Source organism: Cydia splendana, chromosome 5, assembly GCF_910591565.1.
Source record: "Cydia splendana chromosome 5, ilCydSple1.2, whole genome shotgun sequence".
NCBI classification, from domain to species: Eukaryota; Metazoa; Arthropoda; class Insecta; order Lepidoptera; family Tortricidae; genus Cydia; species Cydia splendana.
Window position 1 is genome coordinate 6,542,616 of NC_085964.1, and position 26,622 is coordinate 6,569,237.

Below are 26,622 nucleotides of genomic sequence, written 5' to 3' on the forward strand. Positions count from 1 at the left end.
AATAAATATTGATTTAAACTTTCACGATTTTTAAACATTATTAAATTGTACAACAAACTGATAAACAATAACCAAGTGCCGGTAGTTCGAAAAACTCCAGTCAGCCAGCCAGTTAGCCAGTCTTCTCCGAGACCACAGGGACAACGCCGTCCTCGAAACGTCGGAGGTAAATCTTAAAACTTAAATACGCGATGAAGCCCATTGTACACTTTAATAAAATAAATATTCATCACATTTGCTCATAAAGAGTGATATTTCACGCAGGTTTAGCGGGAGTTATGGAAAAAAAAATAGTGACGGAAAAAATATTGAGCTTTTTGACGCATTTTCACATACACTACTTATGCATGGACCGTCACAAAACTGACACCCAAAATTGGTATTAAAAACTGGGGACCCATTTTTCTTTGTTTTAATTCACAGTCCTCGTGATTTTGAGCCCAAATAACCTGAGTTGTAATTTTTTCTGAAAATCTCCAGGGAACGAAGGAGTATATAGGTACATGTCGAATGTGAAATAAAAGGCCGAGAGTAAATGACGTCGTTTAGTAATACCTAAGTTGTGTAAAGGGGCCCACTGATTAACAGTCCGCCGGACGGTATCGGCCTGTCACTTAGAACAAAATTTTGACAGTTCCGAACAACTGACAGGCCGATACCGTCCGGCGGACTGTTAATCAGTGTGCCCCTTAATTATTGCAAACAGCAAGACGAGATAAAAATCTAGTACCATATATAAAAATCCATTTACCAGGGTTCCGATTCGCTTCAACCGAAATAGAATGTTTTAATGTCTATTACCATGAACATAAGGATGATTTTCCGCAGCCGGGGCTACAGCGTATTTTATAGGTAAGATCGCAAGCAAGCACATAGAATTACCTATGTACTGAACAGTCTCGCATAGGTACGGTACGTAGCAAGTCTGGCGGGTAATGGTAGGTGTGGCTGATGATTATTGATTGAACATTTTCGACATTGCCTTGGTTAGTACTTAGGTGTTTCTCTAGGTGTAGTAAACTTATGATATTTTTTATATAATTCGACATTAAGAGACCATATACATCTCTAAGTAATTGTAATACGTTAGTTTGAATTGGTAGTTGCAGTTGTATTTTATAAAATTGTTGATGTATTGTTATTATTTTTGCTTGTATGTAAATTCAATGTTGACGTGTAAAAGTGCCCTTGTGGCCAATATCGTTAATTCCGCGTAGCAAATTTTCCATTCGCATTTTTTCCCACCCGAATTTCTACCCATACCCTTTTTTGTCATTCGCTTATATCTCCACAGTTTTATTTCTTAGGTTAAATTATTCTCATAATTAATACTTTCCAAGTCGTTTTATTCGCATTCTTTTTATTTCTTAGGCGATAATATTACCATGGTCCCACCGCACTGTTTCTTTTCAAAAACATTTAGTTGACGACTTAGCTAGACGGAGCCCCGCTTCGCGGGGCTCCTATTTCTGGGCGGTTTGCCCTTCGGGCATCTGAAGCTACCTAACGAACCTAACCTACCTAACCTATTAATTTAGTGTGACGTCCATGAAAACATTACACTTTAGGGAAAAAAGTGTAGGTAGGTTAGGTAGCTTCAGATGCCCGAAGGGCAAACCGCCCAGAAATAGGAACCCCGCAAAGCGGAGCTCCGTCTAGCTAAGTTGTGAACTAAATGTTTTTTGAAAAGAAACAGTGCGGTGGGACCACATGGTAATATTATCGCCTAAGAAATAAAAAGAATGCGAAAAAACGACTTGGAAAGTATTCATTATAAGAAAATTAAAGCGTAAGAAATAAAAATGTTCCGATAATTTGAGAATAGAGAAACAAGCGAATGACAAAAAAACGGTATGGGTAGAAATTCGGGTGGGAAAAAATGCGAATGGAAAATTTGCTACGCGGAATTAACGATTTTGCGGAAAAGATCTATACACTCAATATTTGTATATGTGTGTTATGAGTGGCGTTTTTCGAAGACGGGTCCATGTTATTGATCAGGAGGAACAGTATAGGTAAGCCTTATACATAGTACCATGTACCTACAGCTGTCAAACAACGGTTTGTTAGATAGCCCCCTGTACGATAGTACATGGCTGGCTTTCGTGCCATGAACCTATTCGTCTGAGATACATGAAGATGTCTGTACCAGCTGAATTCAAGATAGAAAGGCTTCAGAGCCAATATAACGAATGCATGAATGTCTGTGAACAAAAAGAGCTCCATCTGTGCATGCTTCTGCGCTGACGTCACTTCTACACGCATATCGCGACGAGTCACGCTACTGCACGGGTCTGCACACTCCTGGTTAGTGGCGTTTCTTTCAAGAGAAATATGGCTTGTACATAGCACATTGTGAAACCATTAACCACACAGTGTATGATGAACACAATTATCGCGTGGTAATGACTTGACATAATCGAAAGTGTCCGTTTTCATCTTCAGGACGCTTTTTCGAGCGGTCTCAATACCATATCATACCACCAGACAACTACAAATGATCTATGATGTCGTTAACATGACGCAGGACTGGAGTTGGTTTTTGAAATGTACAGCTACCTGATGTGTTGTTATAAATGTTTTTTCCCATTTTCTTGGAAAATATTCTCACTAGGAACTTTTTCTATATGAATGGGGAAACATTCTTGTATGGTAAATTACATCTGGAGGCGATAATGTAGTAATGAAAGAGCATAAGTTATGCAACAGTGCATGAATAAAGTCAGTTTTAACGAATATTAAATCATTTAGAGCAGGAACTTTTATATTACCTATTGGCTACCTATTTATTTTACAGCAAATAATAAACATAGTGCTTGCAACATCAGTATAGTTACGTGTTTTAGTATCAGTCAAATACATCTCGTAGGAATACTAATTATATGAGCAAACGAACAATCATCCATCACTGACTTCGTCAAATTTATACGTAAGTATTACAGAGAAAAAGCTTTGATCGCAATGCGGGAAACTTATGAAAAATGTACGAAAATTAGCAGTAAATATCCATGTTGTCACGCATAATGTTATTTTACACAAATTGTTCCTTAATGGGGCGTGTCATCGCAAATGTAAGGTACCTATGTACATAATAAATCAATGCTTTGCGTGGTAGGTAGGTATATATACTTAATATAGTACGACAAAATCGATTTGCAGAAATTATACAAATTCTTCAAGCATCCATGATATCAGTCAGTGTACCTAGTAACTACAACACGTTATTAATACTTTTTTCTTTTTATGTTCTTATCATCAGAGCAAATTTCAATTATCTTTTTACTCAAGTTGTGTTTTTTTTAATGAAATTTACTTAAATATTATCCTTATCAAAAATAACATCTGCACGCCTATCCATAAAAGGTATAATATCTACCTGCTAAGCGTTACTCATCCTTAGTTTTTTCTAAATGCTCCTTACTGGCGCCTTGGGACAGGTAGCTAACTTTAAAATCTGACGAAGGCGAGAGAGTTTAACGATTATGAACTTTCGCGTCATAATAATAAGCGTTATAAGGATCAGTGCTTTCGAGAAATGAAAGAACTTAAGTCACTGGCAAATTCGTTTCATAAACAACGTTTGAATTTTACAGTAAAGAATAGAATAATTTTACCTATGCTATTTTATGATTTATGAAGCAATTCAAATCTGTAATATACAACATACTCTAGTATTCGTGGACATGGACGGAATGATGATAGATGATAAATGGAAGTCAACATGGACTCTATTACTTGAAAATAGAGTCGCGTTTACAAATTTTAGAACACAACTTATTTGACGTATACTTAGTCGCCACTGTGAGTTAAATATTCATTCATTTGTTTCATATGACGCACTCGTAGCTGTGGCTTTACGATCGCTCTGTGCGATGGCGAAGCAGAAAGTTAGGCTGCTCATCAAGGAGATTACTGAAGCCTACGAGGCTTCGAGTCTTCGGTGATCATCCTTGTGTTTGTGGCGTGTTCACAAATGTAAAATATGATGAGAATTCGATTTTCAAGTAAGTGCCTCACCCTACCAAACATGTAGGTAAATAGGCGATAAACGCATAAGATGCACTGATTTATGTATACGAATGGTTTGTACGTTCTTAAAAAGTCCATCTAAGTCAACTATACATACACCGACTTGGCAAGCGACACGAACTATGAATTATATGTGTAGGTATCGGGTGGTACGAGTAAATGAAGATGTGATTGGCTTCAAGTAAAATGATCCGTCCCGTCCCAAGATTACGAGTAGAAGCAGATCGTGTTTAGTGCTGTGCTGGCATTAAAGTAGGTAAGATGGCATTAGAAACATGTCACTTCAAGGCCAATATGCTTTATTTGACTCTACAGGCCAAATATGTACCTACTTTTAAATCAGATCTATATACCAACTACATATGTGTAAACTGCGATAGGTGGAACACTCTTCTTTTATAGGTACACCAAAAATACAACCTCTACCTCTAACTGTGTATAGCCTCTGTACTCGTACGTTACCCTGACTGTAAGTAAAATGAAATGAGATGTTGATTCCGTAAGCTATCCAGCAACATATAGATACCTACGTTTACAAAGCCTGCATCGCAGGGGCACCCACGACGTATGTAGGGATAGTATGGATGTATGCGGGGACCATTGTAGCTGGAATATACAGGGAAGCAATTGCAACCCTAACGGTGATGAATATAAGCGGGCTTGAGGCAGCTAGCGGTGTGGTACGAAATTTAATCTACCCCCCTGTCTGCCCCCTACGCGGCCCTGCGCCCGCCCGACGACCTAGCTACTACCTACCTACAGTACCTACCGACACATAATAGATTAGATGTACATACGAGCTTTGTGCACTCTCCCATAATTTATTAATGGTTGTGGCCAGGTCTTGCAGGGTTATTACTGTAATAAGGTTACGGTGAGTTTGTTTTCAACGTTTCCATGTGAACGATTACGTTTTCTAGCGCTTGGTGATAAGTATAGCGAGCTTAGGGTTAGACGTGACCTCGAGCGTGTAGGCTGGGAGATCCTCATGTAACTTGTCACTGCGTCGCAATTCTAGCCTGGCTACAATGTTGAACTTGAAACAACAATATCATTTATCAGAGTGCACAAGTATGTACATACACCGTGTACAGTAATTACAACTAGTAACTACTACTACATTCTTATTCATCAATATATGTAAAATAAATGCACGTCATGAATTGTTTAGGGTTCATATTTAATTACCCAGATTCTTGTGGTGATGAAGCCGATGGAACGGCCTGGTATGTGTACCTACTTATGCAAATAACAAATGTTCAAATAAACACCATTTAATCTTAATCTTAAAGCATATGGCCTTGTTCTAACACATCGGATATTAATATTAAGTACTACAGATTTTACAAGTGGTGGGAAATGACGTTCTGCTCCCGGTCTATACCCAGTAGATATGAGACTACCAACGTAGTACCAACCACTACATGCGCATACGTAGGTACCTATATATTTACGAGTTGCTACACAAGTAGCGGCGACGTAGCTTACCGTTACGGGCGAGATAAAAAACTTTGTTATTTTTGATAACTAACGGAACATAAAACCGTTTTAGTCGTGCATTATAAGCTATTACGACGTCTAAATCAAGTTTTCTGTATTGTACGATTCATTCTCGTATAATTCATATAAGTCTCGTATATAACACATCGAGGTTACATTATTCTGTGATTCCCGATGTTCATTTCTAAGTACATATCACATAAGTAATCAAGAAAGCAATTCCAGTAAATGTTTCTTCGAGCTTTTTCGCGTGTCACGTAAATTGCGCGAGAGCGAGAACGGTGCTATGCAAGCGTCGCTTTCGCCCTCCGCGAAAGCCTCCTGAAAATATCTATTGATTATCGTATACGTATAAGGCGGTACGTATAGCAGCCTCTTCGCCCTGTGGTGCGCTACGGCGGCTAGGTACCGTGGAGTACCAATTTATTTCAAGTAGGTACGTTCTGCGGACTAACTATCCACTGCAATGGCGATGGCGAACGTCATTGACTCCCACGAACGCGTTCACGTTAAAAATAGTTGAGGTGACGGTGAAAAATAGTAATTTCTGTTTCAGTTTGGCACGGACTAATTAGTATTTATTTACAAAGCTTTTCAGTCCGCGCTCCTTTCGACAGGTGTTATTGAACTCTGACCTGAAAAAGCTTTTTTTGTTCAAACACCTATCCATATTAATTCTATGTAGGAGTCTACTCAGTCCTGTTAACGACTATCGTAGTATCACGGTGATGTCGTCTCTTTCAGGGAATGCTTTGATATATGGAGAGCGAAAGTAACGAGCAATCGACGATCGAGATTTTGTGTTGCCGAGTGTGCTTGAAACTTAATGGTTCAAGCTTTGTAGTCTATTACATATTATGCACGGCTGGTATTAAGAACATACATAAATAGGTACATTTAAAAAGTTAAGTACCTTTATAAAAAAAATATTAAATTAGATATTCTAATTAATACAGATTTTATTTAGTTCATAGTTTTCTAAAATGTACGCAACGATAAGTACAAATAAAGATACGTCTAAAGCGTCTAAATAATATTAAATGTACTTTTTATTGACACTGATGTTTCGGTACCTAGATGTTACAATTTCCTCGCAAAAATGGTTACATATTTTCCAAAGATAGTCATTTATGTGACATACAATTATAGGTAATGAATAAAACTAATGAATTATTTTGTCTTTTTTTTTGACATAAGTACTTACACTCATTAGTTTCATTAGGTAAAAGATCAACCGGGATAAAAGCAACTAGGTAACTAGTAAACTACGGGATTTTTGCGTCTATTCCGTATTTCTCGATTACGATTGGTCAGAACGCCCTCTTTTTTACGTTTTATTTCCAAGTAGCTCAGGCTTTTATCACTAGATGACGGGAGCTGTTGTAATTCAAGTTGTTTAAAAAACGAACTCAAATTATCATCAATTTCATCACCATCACCATAAGTATTTCATATCCGAAGATGAAACTTTTAAAAATATGCAGGTAAGGGTGCTTCGTCAGTGGAAAACAAATACACAAATACATAATAAAATACAAGCTAACACTATTAATAAGTAGTGCTTTTGCATACAAAATCACTAATACTATTACCTTGTATTTTGTTATGCAACTTATGCAATAGGCCCCTGAATAACAGTAAAATAAAAAGAAACCTACCATAGATAGGCTTATGGATGCTTGGTATCGCATATGCGTTGCTGAACATACCGTAATATTCACTGATTTAAACTTTCACAATTTTTACTCATTATTATTCACAAACTCGTGAGAATTATCGTGAGTGTTGTGTGTCGATCGGGTGTCATCCCTAGTGCGCAAAATGTTCAAGTTAATAAACAAGACCAAGTGTGGGTATTTGGAAAAACTCGCGCGCCTAGAAGATGTTAATGTCAACTTTAGCCAGTCTTCTTCGAGACCACGGGGACAACGCCGTCCTCGAAACATCGAAGGTAAGTTAAAAAAATAATTTTTCGCGATTACGAGTAAGTCCCGTCGTTGTGAATAATAATACCGTAATATTACCCACCATGCACTGATACCTACTGATAGGCAACTACCCTGCTCGCTTTAACGAAAATAATCATAAGCGTTGAACCAGAGCAGGGCAGTGCGGATATATAGGTAGGCATAGGAATAACGATATAAGCTACGTCATTCATTGGCGAACCTACAAAGCATGAACATTTCAAAACCCCGTAGAGTCAGACCGTCAAATACGTATGACTTTCACATTCTGTCATTGCAAAGACTGTGCAGAATTGGCTTAAAGGGCTCTACAAAAAATATGTACAACTGTAAAAATATGGGTGTATACTACTTACTCAAAAATATGTCCCATAGTTCTTAATTCGCTGACATAAGAGCTATGGGACATATTTTTGAGTACGATGAGTGCACCCATATTTTTACACTTGACTGTACAATGATATCACATGATTATAGAACCTTAACTTGCAGTAACAACACGGCTTACGTGTGTTTATGTGGGCATACAACCGCGGCTTCTGGTTTCGTGTAAATGGACCCAAACTAATATGATTGCTGTTAGAGGTTTGCATTCCAATTATGTTGTAAGCTTTTAAGTGATTGTACTATCGTTCATACTGTTAAATTCATACAAACACTAAGAAATTCCAAATCATTATTACAAAGACATAATTATGGTCCGCCGACGGTCCATGACCCATGTAACGGTAGCGAAACGGCCAAGCCACATATTTTAACTAAGGTTTGAGAAGTTAGGGCTTGTAGAGTTAGGGCGTGTAGAGTTAGAAGCTTGGCTCTACATGAGATAATTGAGATATGATAACTTTTTGACAGTGCGAGCCATATGCAATATATGGTCTCGTCTTGGCAACATTTTACATGAACATGTTTTTGGTGGGATTTGCATTACTAATAATACAGGACAATTAGTATCTCGTAAGTATGTTGTTCTCGTATGTTGGGGGTTGGGGTGAAATTGAGGGTAGAAACTTGTATAGAAACATTGACGACTTAACTACGCGGGCAGAGTCGCGGGAAAATGCTAGTAAGTATTCAATATACCTACGTTAAGCAACGACCCTCGACTGCCAGCTATGCCCGAAAGCTATTGAAGAGATAAACATAAAAAAACAAGTATGATTCATTCGTAAACTACCTATAGGTAAAATTGCAGGCTGAAAGGTCTGGTTGGAAGTGCTCTAAAATATTAAAAAGTTATTATTTAAACTGCCTAAACATTCGACAGGAAATAAATTTTAAAGTTATAGGTAGGTATTACATAAGTTTGATGAAACATGTAACAAAACAAAACAATGATTGCTTGTGCTAAATGTTTTGACTGGCTTATACCATAGGTACAATATTATTATAAATACATAAGTAGGTACAGAAACATGGATAAAAGCTTTTGTTTTTTGTAAAATAATCCGAATACTGAAGTAATTACTAATTACTATATTTATTCAGCTCTAGGTATAGATACCTACCTATGTTCCATAGCTAAGTATAGCAATAGGTATGGAACAACAATGACGTAGCTGATGCTGGCATGGTGCGATGGAGTAAGTAGGTATGTTTATGTACCTAGAGCTCGCCCAACCAAGTAACAGCAAAAGGTTGTGTGCGATTGCTATTAGGGTTGCCATATTCTTATTTGAGACCGAATTGTGAAGGAATAGTCAAAGAGCGTCAGTTGAAATTTCTGATTATTTAAAATATGCACTTTTAATCGCTTGTGTAACAAATGCGTATTGCAAACACGTTGCAATCAAAGATTAAAAGGCCGATAAAATTATCCTATGACACAACTGTTTGGTTGCAACTTACGCAGATATTAAGCAGGTTGCATACATTACTACGTAAAGCAGGCATATAATTTGTAGTATTTACAATCTTAAATGGAATTTCACGGGAATGTATATTTAGAAGATGGTATCACAGCATTCGAAAGACGGAACGCGCTTGCGCGAGCCCAACGGTGAACGCAGGACCGCTATTTTCATCACACACCGAGCACTTTCTTCGGGCAAACCAATACAATAGGACCTTGGGATTCGCAGCAAGTATTCGTAGTCAGAGAGCACACTTTTACAGACTCTATTGAAGCAATTATAAGAACGCGATAATAATAATAGTTCGAAGCGGCGCGGAGGGTCGCAAGGCCGGAGTGAGGCGCGCGGCGGGGCGGGGCTACGTCACGTCGAACAACGCACGAACACGGCTAAATCTAAAACACCCCTCCAACTCGCTCCGGCAGGCATCTTGAACGCGCACCGCAATTTAGTCGGCTGCAAACTTGCCTGCGTCGTTCGTCCGAGCCGCCCGCTGGCTGAGTCGTCCAACGCGATTAGGCGAGGTGGGAACAACGAGATCAGTGTAGTAAAAGTAGCTGGCTCAGTGCGACTGTTGATCTTCATACGCGTGTAAATAAATTTCTCTAGCAACGACATCCATCTTCAGTAATATCGTTTGGTGAAGATATGGACAGGCAGCCATAAAAGGAGCAGAGGATTGCCGTCAAAATAAGGCGGAAAATAAATAAATAGAGTTAAAACTCTACATCGCCTAGTGATTTGTGATTAAAAGTGAACCTTATTGTACTGCAGCGTTAAAGTGAATCTCGCACAAGGGAATTGGAGTTGGTGACCGAATTATGAAAATAAATAATTATGATTTGTTGGAACAGTAGTGATAGTTTAGGTATGTCGGACGGTGATGAGCGGTGAACAGTGTTATCGCGAGTTGAGTGAGCGTTATCACCATGGACTGGAGAATTCGAAGGCAAGCCCGCCAATACCGGTGAAGTTCGTCGAGGCCGCTGCCTTTTGAACAGGTACCGGTTTTGAATTATCATTTTGTTTGATTTATAATGCTGCCTCGTTCGTCTGAGTGCATGGTGCCTTGTTGCACTTTATCACTAAACATTGTTCTTGGTTTTTGAAAATAACGTACCTATCATTTGTTCTAAATTCCACTAAGAGCTTTTCCAAGAATAAGCAGCCTTCGTAATTTCTACGTTTAATTACAAATTAAGTCTTTATTCCAGTTTGGTTAAATTGAGTTTTTCTAAAGCTGAACTACCAAAAGAAATTCACAAAACTAATTTAGTTGCTTATGTTGTTACAGATCGCCATGGCAGACACAACAGTACCCGAAAATCACCTGGATAATAAAAACCCAGACGCAACAAAGGACATTGGTGATCAAGAAGTAGTTCCAGACACAATGGAACCCAGAACTGTAGAACAAGAATCTTTATTTGTGATAAAGGACGAAAAAAATAGTGATAGTGATATTAACAGTGACGATCTTAGCTCCAATGATGAACAAAGCCATGTTGATAGCAGCAATAACTCTCAGTTTTATGAGAATACAGATAGCAAAGCAGATTACGCTATTAAAAGTGATGATAATGATACATTAAGTGACATAGATGATATAAAGACAGACACTGCGTCAGCTGACAGTGAAGACTCGGCGCTCGGTAGCCTACCTCCCGACAGCACCAGCAATGATCGGGACGAAGAGGCCCAGGACCGATCAGACGGAAGTGACTCTGGTATCGGATCAGAAACCGCTGAAGAACGAAAGTTTAATCTTGAACTGCCATGCACGAGCGGCCTAAATAATGCTGAAAGTCACGAACAATCAGCAAGTCTAAGTAACAGCTTTAAAACTGAACGCACAGAAGAAAATTCTGAAACACAAAGCCAGAAACCTCATCGAAGTAGTCTTAAAAGAAAATGTAGCGACGAAAGTCAAGAAGGACCACCGATGAAAAAAAGAAAAGAGGGCATTAAATTTGATAACGTTACTGTATACTATTTCCCTAGAACCCAAGGATTCACCTGTGTTCCATCTCAAGGCGGTTCTACTTTAGGGATGGAAAGAGAACACATTCACTCGCAAAAGTTTACTCTGGCTGAGCATGCTTTAGAACAAAGAAGACTACATAGGCAAATTTTGCAACAATTGAAAAGTGAGCGTCATTCATTGCAAGGAGCGGCGCTAAGTTCTAGCGAGGATAGTGACACGGAAGAAGAAGCAAGCGATATATCTGAATCTGAATTAGATTTAGATAGCTATTACTTTCTACAGCCAGTACCCACACGGCAAAGGCGAGCTCTTTTGCGCGCAGCGGGAGTTCGAAAAATTGAAGGCTATGAAAAAGACGAGTGCAGGGACATTCGAACTTCGCGAGAGTTCTGTGGATGTGCTTGCAAAGGAGTCTGCAATCCAGAGAATTGCTCATGTAGTTTGGCTGGCATAAAATGCCAAGTTGATAGATTAAACTTCCCCTGTGGCTGTACTAGAGATGGGTGTGGCAATACCACAGGGCGAATAGAGTTCAACCCTGTAAGAGTTCGGACACACTTTATTCATACTCTCATGCGATTGGGATTAGAGAAGAAAAACGAAGAAAACCAAGCAGCAAAAAGACAATGGGCTGAAGCTCACAGTACCAATACAGCTTCTTGTGTTTCAAACACATCATATGATAGAGAACGCTGTCTGACGCATGAAGACGGATTACTACGCGACGTTAACTTAACTCCGAGAGTGGAAGTGGAATCATGTGTAAACGCTGGAAGTTTTAACAATGTGCACTGCGACATGAACAATGTTCCAATTCAAAGCAGTAATATGCAGGATAATAAAAATTACAATTACGCAAACAATGCATTAAACCATAGAAATATAAATCAAAATAGTGTTATGCATTTTGAAGAGAATCTGCATAGCAACCGCGCGGACTCTTATACATGCAACATACTACAGGGTAAAGGACCTCCTTACTCCATGCCTAACAGTATGGGGTTCGATATGTCGAGCAATGTACAAAGGTTTCACAACGATCTCAACTACGTTTATGGACAGCATTCTGATAACAATCATTTCAAGGGATTGCAAACGAGCTTCTCTGCAACAAGTTTCGAAGAGTTCGCCCACAACTCCCATATTTCCATGTTTAGTCACTACGGCCATATGTACGTCCCCGACTACAGCCACAAACCGAGCACAAGCCTGCACGAGCATGACTCAATGCAGTATCCTTTATCTCAGAACCACTACGGCGTATACAAGAATACTACGGAGTGTATGAATACTGAGAACAAGACAGATTCTCATTATAACATGATGTTGCCATATCAAAATAGCAATAAATTGCAAACGGAGGAGAATGATGAGAATTGGTTCAGTCACAATACCCTACTGAACCTGGACCACTCGGACCAGACGACGCAGGACGCGTCAGATCTGCAGCAGCAGGCCGCTGCGCCGCCGGCCGAGACCAATGCTACCGATACTACTGACAATTTCGGTGAATTAATTAAGAAAACTATGGTAGAATCTGTTACTGTGTAGATGAATTCTTGTTGTATTTTAACGTCTTACTGATTATCATGTTATTAAGTTTTAATTATATTGGACTATTCAGCAGATCATAATTTTTATCCTCTCAACGCTCCCTCATTCCTAGTCGTAATTTATCACCTTACCTTAATTAATCTAAGGGTTAGATTAATTGTCAGGTAGCTGAAGTTAATTGGGCGGCTGGCATCTTAAACTCCTAAAAGGATTTTCAGTACCTACTTAACTACAATACCTTCGTCGCGTGACAAAGGTACCATTTATTTCTTTCTGACTTGGCTAAAAATAAGTATATGACACAAATAATACCTACGCAATTTTAAACGTTGCTACCTAACACTAAAATCGACATTATTTTAGTTAGCATTAATTAAAAACACGAAATAGATTTTATATGATACATTTTATTGTCATTTAAATGGATATTATACAGGTACCTTAAACATATCACAAGAAGATTTAATACAATAAAATATTTTAAAAGCAAACTCTATCACGCTGTGCACAATCGCTATTTAAAAATAACTTTTAAAACAACCTTGATATTATCACATCTTACAATTTTGAAACTTCCAGTCGATTGCTAAAATTAAACGATCGTAATTAATGTTAGTCATTATACCTATTAGGACTGATTGGACGTTTTATAATAATATTACTAACCCTGCCCTGTGTAGAAATCGGTTTGTCTCATTTCCCCTATTTTCTCCAACATATAGAATTTCCAAAAAGGTCAGTAGTCTATGTCCATCACCAGAGCCTAAGCTTTTACTTGCCAGATTTCGTCACAACCGGAGTGAAGGGGTAAGAAACCGACATTTACTTCCGCATTTATATTATTCATATACATATAAGTACCTACTTATCTATTTTGTTAGTTCGACTATAAAAATACTTAATGATAAATACATGGGTACCTACAATTTTGTTCTGTTCAAGATCTTAAAACTTACTGGTACACAGTCAATCCTGGGTATCTTTGTATGCTCAGATAATATTAAACGGCCAATATCTTCGTTAAAACAGACTTCCAGAAACATGGCACGCTTTGTGTCTAAAATACAGGGGTTTAATCGTGAAGTTATTAAAGTGCAGTATGCCTCACTAAGGTTAAAAATATGATAATGTTCAAGATAAAAAAAAGTAATGGTTTTGTGGAGCTATATAATTTACGGAAATCGATTCCTAATAATCCGAATCAATCTAGTGTTTTCCGAATATTTTAAGACACCAGGATTGCCTGCAAAACTTAAGTTATCATTATCACTATGTACTATAATTTATAGAAAGAATAATAAAGTATAATTAATAGTACTGTTCACTAAATTGAGCCTCTTTTGTCAGGAGCTTGAGATCATTTTCCAAATCTTCACAGTTTTGTCTTTGCTGGCGGTGACTATAGTTTCCGTAGCGGCGTCGTAATAAACGCAGTTGATCACGTCTGAAACAATGATAATGATAATGAAAATTTTTATTTCAGGCAACTAGTGGCCCATACATAAATACCTTAAATCTAGCGTACATATTATAAAAATATATTTTAAAACTAAACACTACAAATCACAATATGGCTGCGATGCATTACGCAACCCCGTCATGTCAGGGAGCCGGCCGCGGAACCGCCGAAACTTGAGACCCTTCGGCCAAAACTCCTCCTTGGTGAAGGTCGCTAGATGTTCAGTCGGAACGCTCACCACAAACGAATTAAAATTCGCATTGTGGCAACAATGTAGGGAGCATTAATCGTTTGTTTGGGGCACGTTTACACTAGGGAGTGGTCCCGATACTAATTTTCTATACAAACAGGCCCCGTAGACAACATGCCAATCGCTAACGCTCCGTAGCGAACGAAACGCAACTGTCACTGTCACATTCATATGGAAGAGAGACAGAGAGACACAAAGTGATCCGATGGCGAAGCGCAAGCGATCGTCACCTTGGCTAGGCCGTCGGTACCGGAATCGAGAATTCCCGATTCTCGCCATACAAACTCAGTACCGGGAGCATTCCCTAGTTTACTCTGAGTATAGTCCAATCCAGTGCTACGCCAGATGTTCAAAAATCATGAAGACGTATATGAAGCAACCTTACGTCTTTGTCAACTAATAGTAGGTACAGTCGACGTCAAAGATATGTTTACACTTTTCGCCTATTTACAAAGGAAAAAGGTGCAAAAGTGTAAACATGTCTTTGACGTCGACTGTACAGATGTAGTGCATAATTATTTTCCATCGTATTTTCACGGAAACGTACCAACGCGTCTTGCTGTTTCATTCAGTCTCGGAACAGAAAGTACTGGTTGTCTGAAGTAGCATGACATATACGAACGTTTCCGAGGAACTACGATGAAAGAAAAACAATTATGCACTACATTTTTATGCCCTCTACAGTGTACTGCACGTGTGATTTTGGCTTCTCATTGTACGTGGTAAGTACTAATTAGATGGAAATAATGTAAACTAAGTATTTTTTTACACAAATGCCTACGTTAAGATTTTGGCATTATTAGAATATTACACATAGACTCTTTTGGCGTAGCAAGTGAGAATATTTTACAAGCACTTCGCATTCAAACTCGCCAAGATTGTCTTGGTCTCGGTCTTATTGGTGCGAGCGAGATGCGCTACGAGAGATACTAAATTAAAATCAATTTGTAAAATTTAAACGCCGCTCCGGGCGAGTCGCAGGCTTAGGCGAAATCTTTTAAACGGTGTTACAAATCTTGCGGGTTAGGTATAGCCAAGGTTATAGGCATATAATACTGGTTCTTTCGGAAAAGGCATGTAACAATATTCCGGGAATCAATACGCCCTTAATGTTAATTTCTCGGCGAGATATACTTTGATTTATAACTTCATTGTAATTCTTTGGCTACTCCTAAATAAATGTAATTGTACACCTACATTTCCTTTTAAAATTAAATACAATTAAAATAAAGGAAGTACACAAAAAACATAGTCACCCAACATTCTTCTCTTAGTTTCACCTAATGAAGCTCGCAGTATGCATAAATAATTATTACCATTAATTTATTTATCTTTACGCAATCTTTATTTTCCTGTCATTCTTCACAAGTCCGTACTTTCCTCTTCAGTCCTAATTCACGAACGTTATAATATGATATAATCACGATAGAATAGAGTATTACACGCGACGATATAATGTGAAACATAGTATGAAAGAAAAAAAACTACCACAAAAATTATTGTTGAAACTGTTTTAAGTTCTCATTGGATTGGAACAATGGCACATATTTTATATATAAGAACCCGTTTAAAGCCCAAAAAAGTGGCTACATATGACTATATAAAAGGCGAGAACGTAAATCTCGCGACGAGAACGTAAAGTAAATAGAACCAACAGCAGTTAGCTGAATATTTTGTAGTTAGGTAGTAGGTACCAACCAGCAGCAGCACACCGTCTGGTAACGGAACGTATTACGTGGCTACCTGCGTCACAGTCAACCGAATATAGGTAATATTCGGTTGTCGGATTGATCCGAGAAGCTTGTATAGGTATTCTAAAGTTGATTTTATGTCAATATTTTTAATTTAATACGAGCTCGTTCGTTGTAATTGTAAGCGCAACTGAAATAAGCAGTCGTGTTCCCAAAGAAACTAGGGAAGCGCTTATGCGTGGTGGTTGTCTCATGTGCTCCATCTAGTAGTCGAAATTGTTTGTGGCTAGAAGCTACCTCTTATATCTTCTATGTCGGTACCTTGGTGCGCGTCAGTGTGTGCGCGGGGCTGCGCGCGCATCATGTCCCACTGCAGCAGCGCGCCGCGCCGCCCGCCCAGCCACAGCACGCGCGGGCCCTGCCAGCACAGCGCGGCCGCACCTTCCACCAGTTCGGCGTGGTATACCTGTGGAAAAAACACTTCATCAGCTACGTCGAGCGAGATCGAGTTGCCTCAAATGCTTCGAGCGAATTCGTTACGACACCGGCGCTTCGACCTAAAAGTGAGCGAGTCAGGCAATGCGCTTTGCGGATAAATCAGTTACGTCTGTTAGTTTCTTAGCATCCCCGTTTACGCAAATTAATCCGGCACAATGTGGCGCACAACATCGTTTATTGTCTCGTTGGTCGCGGGTAGTTGCTTCACCATACCATATTGACCACACAATCAAATGTGTCAGGACTAGGTCGATAACGTTGCCACCTACTGAAGGTTTGAACGTGGTCGCCGGCTGCATTCCACGTATAGACAGCAGACACTTACCGAGTCGCAGACGAGCAGGTCTGTCACGGTCATGTCCGTGTCGCGCGCGATGGTGACAATACGATCACCAACAGGTATAAAACAGGCGCTGACAATAGGGGAGGTGTGAACGGACATCTTGTTTAATAACTCTGCATCTGCATTAGTACAGTACTCACCGAGTCACAGACGAGCAGGTCTGTCACGCTCATGTCCGTGTCGCGCGCGATGGTGACAATACGGTCGCCGGCGGGTATAAAACAGGCGCCGACAATGGGGGAAGTGTGGATGGACATCTTGGCGAGTAATTCGCGGGCCATTAGGTCCCATACATAGAGCTCGCCGTCGCTCGTGCCGGCGATTATGTCCACGCTGTGGCGGCGACGTCTGAAACAATGAAAATATTGTTAATAGGCATAACACGACCGGGTAGGATTTGACGACCGGTCTGGCCTAGTGGATAGTGACCCTGCCTGTGAAGCCGATGGTCCTGGGTTCGAATCCCGGTAAGGGCATTTATTTGTGTAATGAGCACAGATATTTGTTCCTGAGTCATGGATGTTTTCTATGTATTTAAGTAGTTGTATATTATATTTAGGTATCGTTGTCTGAGTACCCACAACACAAGCCTTCTTGAGCTTACCGTGGGACTTAGTCAATTTGTGTAAGAATAAGAATGTCCTGATAATATTTATTTATTTATAATAAGTACACTGGGATGCTTGTGTCTTTGATTAGACTAATACGTCCATTACGCATGGTTATCAGGGTAGATACGAGTTTCACAAATTTACGAAGAGACAAATAGAATGGAAATAATGGAATGTCGTGCCTGCTTCTTCGTCTTTGGACACATTATGAATTAATTCATATAGTGGATATGCACTTTAGCAGCAGGGTGTACATACCTGAAGGTGACGGCGCACACCTTCCCGTCGTGGTCGAACTCGGCGCGCAGCCCGCGCAGCGCCTGCCCCGTGCGGCCGAGCTCGCCCCAAGCACGCACTACGCCGTCGTGTCCGCCTGATATCAGGAGTCGCTCTGCCAAACCAATAAAATGAAGTATTTTAATCCGGCTAGTTTATTTCACCTAAGCGTCACTTGCACCATCCCACTAACCCAGGGTTTACCGGTTAAACCGTTAACTCAGTGTCAAATTGTACTGGTAACCGTGGTAACTACAGGTTTAACCGGTTAACCCCGGGTTAGTGAATGGTGCAAGTGGCCCTAAGCCTGTCAAGACATGTAACCTTGCAAAAAACGTGCTTTTGTTTGAGCGGTCAAACGTGTAGCCACACGCAGGATGGATCAGAAAATTTAGAGATTGCCTTTTAGAACAATTTTATTGTAGCAACCCAGTTAACATTATACAGTATGTAAACTTACTAAAACCATTTACTCAAGCCCGTTAATGAATGGGTCACACTGAGCAACTTTTACTATAGCACCAACCCCGAAATCGCGAAAAGAAAATTGACTCTCCCATAGGAAATTTCAATGCTAGACCAGCAAAATGTATGAAACAACCTAATTTTTTTTTCGAGATATCGGGGTCGGTGCCATGGTAAAAGTTGCTCAGTGTGACCTACACACTAACGGGTTTGAGTAAATGGTTTTAGTAAGTTTACATACTGTATTAGAAATTTGCTTTTAATAACTGGGGTAACCACTGGAACACGCTAAAACTTATTAACAAAGGAATCTCATGGCGACTGTACTAAGATGATGAAGATTAAGTTATATGAAGTTATTTACCTTTTTCTAACCACAACAAACAGCTGACGCAATCGTCGTGCGCTCGGAAGCTCTCCACCACTCTACCGTAATCCACGTCGTACAGATATCTGAGAACAAATCGAATTATAATTACATAATATAACCTCAAAGATATAATTTCTATTTAATCCCTTGACCGCTAAAGAAGTAAATTCATGCGCGGATACAGCCCAATATCAACCTTCGTGCATTGCGACAAAGTTCACCAAGACGCGCCGCGCATGATAGGCCGTTCAAAGGGTTATAAGGTGATAAAAAAGCAGAACACCATTATAAAAGTCAAGGAAAACTATATCAGAAAGCGAAAACAAAGGTTAATTTCAGTACATAATACAATTCATTGATTTAAACTTTCACGATTTTTATTAGTGTTCCGTACAAAACTTTGTTCACGGAACACTTATGGGATCACTTCGGTCGTGCAAATTATTACTCATTATTATTCACAACGACGATCGCGTAAAATTATGTTTTAAATTTACACACACAATCACAATCACACAGTATCAATACAATTACTCACATTTCATTGTCCCACGAGCCAGCTGCGACAATATTTTCATCGACCATGACGCACGAGCTGAGCGGCGTCGCGCTCAGTATGACGCTTCTTATTTGCTTCTTCAATGACGTATTATACACTTTTAGTGTCCCATCTTTACCCACAGATATCAGTCTTAGACCATGTCTTAACGCACACGTGACTTCTTCCTTGTGTAGTTGAATATTGTCAATGCATTCCAATGTATAAACAATATCGTTTTCTTCCAAATCTTCTTTTATATTCTTAGGTATTTCATGCGTGACCCGTCGGACGTGAGGTTTGGTGAAGAGCTGTTTTGGTACTTGGCCAAATTCCATTATTTGCACTTCTAGCGCATGCCTGTCGTTCATGTCGTAGATGTCATCTAAGTCAACGGAGCCTTCGTAGCATACGTGATGAAAAACTGAAACGACAGAATAAACATTTATGAAAAATGTCCAATCAGTTAGCTTGAAATTTGTCAAGAACAAAAACAGGCAGGATAATCTAAACATTATCCATTTATCATATGATTACCATATGCCACAAATGCGGTCCCAAGTGCCGGTCCCGTATTGGCTTATACAGCCACGAGAGACGTTGTTCCTCGCTTACAGATGCTGCATGAATCATCTGTCAAGATGTTAAAGGCCTGATGATGATATGGGCTACACGCTAGTTTGCCACCGTCATGCTATTAACCTCTTGTCTGTGTGTGATAAAGATCCTCACCGAATTTTTAGTCATCTAGTAGCATTTTCTTTTTACCATATATCTACAGCCAACCCGAGGTTTAAACCCACGATTTGTAACCCACAATACCACACACATTAGAAAGGTTAAAAATATGAGACAATGTCGGCGAATCACATACCATTATTAGCTTTAATAGCCTCCTCCCCTCTCTGTTTGTATCCAAAAATGAGATCGATCCACAAATGTAAGTGCCTAGAGACATATTCGGACTCCAACGCCTCCCGAAGCTTTGCCACGAAGTTTGCCGGCGAGTCTGCCCAGGGTGGGAGCGCCACATTATTCACTTTGGTCCCGTCGTGACGATCTCCGAAATTTATTTGGTATTTGTTTACTAGAAAATCGCCTTTAGCGTCTGTGTCGTAGAATTCGGGAACTAGCTCCTGTAATTTATAGGTGAATTTATAAAAATAGTCAGTAAAATAAACACATGTCTAAATTTAAAACGGTAAAGTCGTCATTTGCTTGGCAAATTTAGACATTATGACCCTGTTTCACCACGCTGAAAATTGAAACCTGACAATGACAATTCACTTACCGACCTAGACATGTATGTAAGTAAAACAGGAATAACTAGTAAATTTACCTTAAAATCTGACATGTTTCTTAAACAGTTGTTATACACGTCTTTCACTGAATTGAACATCCTATCAGGATGGTCAAATCTTCCATTCTGAAGACAAAGCATATATTCGGGATATTTTCTGACCTGAAAATCAAAAACATGTAACGTGAATGTGACTGTGACGTCATCTGTTCATGAATGCAATCAAATATTGACCAAGCGAAGCGAAGCGTCTCCGTTTTAGCATGGGCAATAATGCTTTCGAATGTGCTGTGCGATTTGTCTCCTTTGTCGTATTTCTCAACCGATTCTCGTGATATTTTGTGAACAGATTGGAATAATTATGGATTTGTTGATTCCGTTTTTGGATTTTTATTTTTCAAAATGGCTGAGCTTTTGTAGTTCAGGATGTAATATAACAGTACAACATGTACTTTAAAGTTTTTCTACTAGTCGACTGTAATTCTTGAATTAAGATTTCTTATACCAAACTGCAATTGGGTATTTTTAATGTATGGGCTCCCAACTCAACTATAATATTCATATCGATACAGTTTAGTCAACTATAATGAAATTGACCAATCACAGCTCGCCGCGATCAAGAGGACGAAACAAAACCATAGCTCAAATTAATTATTTTAGGTTGTATAGTAGAAACAATTGGTTCATAAGTCAGAAACGCGCATGTGACACCCTTAATATAGCAACATCCATAGACTACGAAAACCACTTAGTGTTGCTTGTTAGTCTCCATAGGCTACGGTGGCCAAAATCGAGAAAACAACTGTCTAAAAATTAAATTTAGCGCGGAGCAAGTACCAGGGCCTCATGAGTTACGAGAAGGTGTCGTTACCAGCTAGCTGTAGGGCGAGGGGCGCGGCGGCCGGGTCGCGTACCAGTATGAAGGTATCACGGCTGTTCGCGAATCTTAGCTGTATACTTTTGGTTTGGTTTGTTTGTATGATTCTACTAGTTTAAAGTATTATTTTTGTTGACTAGTAGAAAAAGTATTGTATACAATAGTGATATAATCAAGCTTTTCAATCTCGTACCTTACTTAGGCAACTCAGCAAGCTTCGTTGCCTAAACTCGGTACTCGACTGAAAAACTTTCTATTATATCACGATTGTATAAAATACTATTTAATTACAGTACTTAGTACTTAAATACAATCAATGAGGTACTGTATTTCTAGGGCATGCGCACTTCCCTCCCATTGAAATTAACTTACGTTACTCGTAATAAAAGAAGTAATGAAACTTTTACTTACTAGATAAAATAGCACCAATCCTGGGGCGGAATAATGTGATCCGTACATAAATTTAGGATGGGACATCTCTTGATATCTTTCTTTCAATTTCTCTAACCTATCTGGGTTTAACGCCCCCATGGGCTTTGAGAGATCTCTGTACACATCAACATTGTCTAGGTCCAACTCTGTAGATGTATAGTCTGATATTACCCATGGAAATACTGGGTATTGTGTGAGATCATTTTTACTTCGGTCTGCAAGGCTGAAAAACAAATTATTATTTAATTGAAGTAAAAAGCAAAGTCTAACTCAAGTGTAAATATTCATTTTATCTTCTTCTCCTTTAATTAAAACTTCATGACAACATAAACGACGCAATAGTAATGATACTAATGATAAAACTAGAAAGTAAGAGTTAATAAAGCTTTTATCTTCAACTTATGTTGATTTTCTCCAGACCCTAGATTCCCTCTATAAAATTAGTTGTTTTATGACTCGGTGATGTACTATATATATATACTACCAGATGTTGGCTTCCTTCTACTTCGAGAGCGCTGGTGGCCTAGCGGTAAGAGCGTGCGACTTTCAATCCGGAGGTCGCGGGTTCAAACCCCGGCTCGTACCAATGAGTTTTTTGGAACTTATGTACGAAATATCATTTGATATTCACCAGTCGCTTTTCGGTGAAGGAAAACATCGTGAGGAAACCAGACCAATCCTAATAAGGCCTAGTTTCCCCTCTGGGTTAGAAGGTCAGATGGCTGTCGCTTTCGTAAAAACTAGTGCCTACGTCAATTCTTGGGATTACTTGTCACCAGGATCCCATGAGCCGTGGCAAAATGCCGGGATAACGCGAGGAAGAAGATATTGACTTCCTTTCACTTCCACCAAAGCAGTAATTAAATAATTTAAAGTGAATCATTAACGGGAAAGGACCGAAAGGGGGAGTCCCTTTCGGTCCTTTCCTGCCCTAATCGAAATAGGCATGACCGTAAAATATGCCTACTTTGCTCCCCATTGGGTACCTATTTGAGTTTAAACAATTTTTATACATACATATGAAATCATCACAACACAAAAATTCGAAGGTTATCTCAAACCTCAGCGGTACCCAACAAATGAATGGTAAAGAAATGAAACTATAGTTACCAATTTAAATGTATCAAGTAGTCATAGTTGGAAACTACTCCATTTTGCCACTGCAGCGTAGTTTCTTCAGCGTGAACTCTTTCTAGGCGAACACTGGGAGACTGCTCCAGAATATCGTAGGTTCTGTCTCTGTCGTCCTGGGACTGAAATGTTAGGTAGATGTGGGCTACTGAACTCTCTTCTGCGCTGTAGATTTCCAAGCCCTGTAATAGGTACAAATGTTATGCTTAGTAAATTATATGTGGTGTACTGTTGTATAAGGATATCTATGTATTTGGTAATAACATGTATTAAGCCAAAGTGACGCTTCAAGCAAAAAGAGCCTGAAGACAGTAGTTAATAACGTTAGTAGCTAAACCAACCTTATCAGCAACCCACAATGTGGTACCTTTTGTATAAAATCGTCAAATATATATTATTAGTATTATCACAATGAAAGCCTAAAACGCAAAACCGCAAAAAAATATCGTAGTTGAAATCAGAACCACATTTAGCAAGTCTTTATTCTAAATATAAAAAAATGTGCATTGGCATAAAGGTCTCTGCCCATTACACCGTATCATACCATGACCGTGCTGTGAACGTATCAGGCACGGAATATAACGCGATACGGACTACTATGCCCACTACACCGTGTCCACATTGTTTCATATCCGTACATAACGGGTTTAGTGCCCGTAGTAACCGCGCATCATTCCCATAGCATCCGCCTATAATCCCCGTAGCATCCGTGTTTCATCCCCTTAGTACCCGCTTTTTATCCGCGAGAGCATGACTCGTCAGAAAGAGCGAGCGAATAGTTATCAGACTGGTAAGAGCGAGCAAGAAATATATCAACGCGTTTATAACGGGCTTAGAACGGTCACCATACGCGGTTATAACCCGTATGCTCACCGTTTCGCCGCCTGCACGCACCGTTCTGGCAACGTTGCGTGCCATGCACGGAGCGTTTCGGCACCGGCAAACTATCCTCGCCGACTATTTTTGACGGTCCGTGCATGGCACGCGACGGGTATGGTCGGTGACGGAACGGGCTAGTGGGCATAGTCTCATACTTTTTAATACAAAGAATATTTTTTTGCCTAACACGTTCATAGCATGATTGGTCATGGTCATGGTATGATACGGTGTAGTGGGCAGAGACCTTAATGGTGCATTGTTCGAAATGGGTATCCTATTGTCCGTGTTTTTTATTTTATTTAGACACAAAAGAAAAGAAAATTCAGTTACAGTTATTAAAAACCAAAATATAGCAAATTAAGTAGGTATATTACAAATTCAATTAAATACAATCCAAGTAGAACCTATTTAGATCTGTAGTAATGGAGTGTTAAGAATACCTAATTATAAGGAAGTTGTGCAACAAACTACAATGGTAGCCTCCTTTTGTAAACAGCGATAATTGCAAGTTACAGTGAGTGACCATGAAGGTCACACTCCATAAAAGAAAAGCTACTGGAGCATTCATGGCGATTTAGGATAAATTATACTTAAAATTGAAATGGAAATGTGTGGAAGATGCATTGAAAACATACTTAAATTTTAAAATGTAATTATGTAATATTATATTATAGAAATATTCTATATTATAGAAATAGGTAATAACAAAAATCATAAATTAAGGTGAAACTTAGAAATAAACTAGGTATGCAATTTACATGACCATCAACTTCCTTGCATTATCCTGGCTTTTCGCCGCGACCCACGGGAGCTTGGGATCCGCTTAGCAACTAATCCTAAGAATTGGCGTAGGTACTACTTTTTAACAAAAGTGACTGCCATCATAGTGATTTACAATGAACAATAATGTCAAAAGATGAGATTTTGCAAATATAGCTTAGCAGATAAGGAATAACTGAACAACATTGAGTGATACATACAACTTGCCTTAGTAAAAATCTGCGCTTGTACAACCGCTTCAGGTGGCTTAGCTTTAGTTTCAAAATTGGACTCTGAAAATAAACCAAACAAATTAATAATTTCCCCAAGAAACAAACTATTCAACTAAAAACAGCCAAATTTAAAATAATGCTGGACATTTTCTCAAAGAGTAATCTGTATTCAAATCAACATTCAGATGTAGCCAACATTCATTTCAGCCACAAATGGTTATTGATTAGTCAGAGCTATCTTATCTGGCAAACAAAGTAAATTTCATAATATTTGCACTAGCTTTGATAGTATCAAATATGAATCATATCATCGGGGATAGTGCAATACCGCGCAACTAACAAAGTCAAAAGAGTTTGAAATTCAAACAATGGACAAGGGATTTGGACCTTACTGCATTTGTTAGTTACGCAGTATTGCACTATCCCCGAGTATAAATATACTCACACTTTCAACATTACTGAAGGGTTGAAAATATAATGTGGTTGGTGTTAAAGCCAGCTTGCCTTGATGTCTAACTAGGGGTGATATTTTCTCCGCCTGCAGCTCACAAACTATCTCCTCAGTAAAGTCATCCATCATCACAGGGTCAAATACCATCCGCATATACCTAGAGTGCAGAATAGTAGCCACCATGCTGTTGTGTTCAGGTGCATTCAAAGTTGATGCCCTTTGCAACTGATGCATTTGATATAATGTCTCTTCTGCCGAAGCAAAATCAAAAAATATATAAAAAGTTTTCTTTTCATATTGAAATTTATATGGGGCCAATATATTCTCCTCTAGCATTTCTGCAAACTGCTTTATTTCTACTTTAATTACATTCTGTGGACTCTCAGAAGTCTGGGGCTTTATCACATCTATGCTCGTGCAGTCTCTAAAGTGTAACTTAATTAATGGGTATGTCCAGTCTGTGGGCTCAAACACAAGGGACTTTGAGCAAAGTTTCAGTCTACCTTGTCTGGAATTACCTCCATGTAATGATTCAAAATCATTGAAAATGCATGAATAATCTTCAAAGTAAATTTCTCCAGGCTCTAAAAGGAGCATCGAAAATCTGCAAAAGAGTTTACACTTAGTAATGTGACATATACAAACAATATATTTCATTTAATAACAGATTTAGTAAAGTTGAGTATATCGTAAATCATGCAGCAACAATTCAGTTATAAATCTTATGAGTCATAGCAACAAAGAGAAGTATAATACGTGAAATAAATACCTTGATTTGTCCATAACTTATATAGTACCTATCCAACTTTTAGTAGATCACGATGTACTTCTTAATCTTTCCTTGACAGTAAAATTTTAAATAACACCTTTTAGTCATTTGCAACATACACATTTACAAAAGTATTTCCACAATAACAAACTGGTATTTACTTCTTCTTTGTACTTCGATTTCCTTTCGTTTCCGTCTGAACAAAATGAAAGGCTTGTAGCAGCTGGCTCGGTAGGCGCTATATTTTGACTTTGACTGAACAAATTGACAGTGACAGTACTGACTAACAGCGATGAAGGTTACAAGCAAAAAAAAAAGATTTAAGTCTATTTCACTCGAACGCGCCGGGCAGAGTCATGCGAAAAGGAGATAAAAGATTAAAGTTGTTATTTTAGGCTAGTTA

General features: G+C 38.9%; 2 protein-coding genes across 2 annotated transcripts; one reads left to right on the top strand and one right to left on the bottom strand.

Annotated features, from left to right (window-relative positions):
* The first annotated feature begins 9,837 nt into the window (after positions 1–9,837).
* Positions 9,838–12,961, top strand: LOC134790533 (uncharacterized). The gene is made up of 2 exons (XM_063761356.1): positions 9,838–10,350; positions 10,644–12,961. The coding sequence occupies exon 2, from the start codon at positions 10,650–10,652 to the stop codon at positions 12,882–12,884; it is 2,235 nt and encodes a 744-aa protein (XP_063617426.1). The 5' UTR covers positions 9,838–10,350; positions 10,644–10,649; the 3' UTR covers positions 12,885–12,961.
* Positions 12,962–13,274: 313 nt separating this feature from the next.
* LOC134790556 (protein FAN-like) lies at positions 13,275–26,456 on the bottom strand. The gene is made up of 13 exons (XM_063761390.1): positions 26,220–26,456; positions 25,445–26,054; positions 24,988–25,059; positions 23,108–23,310; positions 21,977–22,220; positions 20,728–20,850; positions 20,263–20,524; positions 19,389–19,812; positions 18,845–18,933; positions 17,998–18,130; positions 17,269–17,476; positions 16,609–16,753; positions 13,275–14,331 (listed from the first exon to the last, which is right to left on the bottom strand). The coding sequence occupies exons 1-13, from the start codon at positions 26,231–26,233 to the stop codon at positions 14,231–14,233; spliced, it is 2,628 nt and encodes an 875-aa protein (XP_063617460.1). The 5' UTR covers positions 26,234–26,456; the 3' UTR covers positions 13,275–14,230.
* Positions 26,457–26,622: the final 166 nt, after the last annotated feature.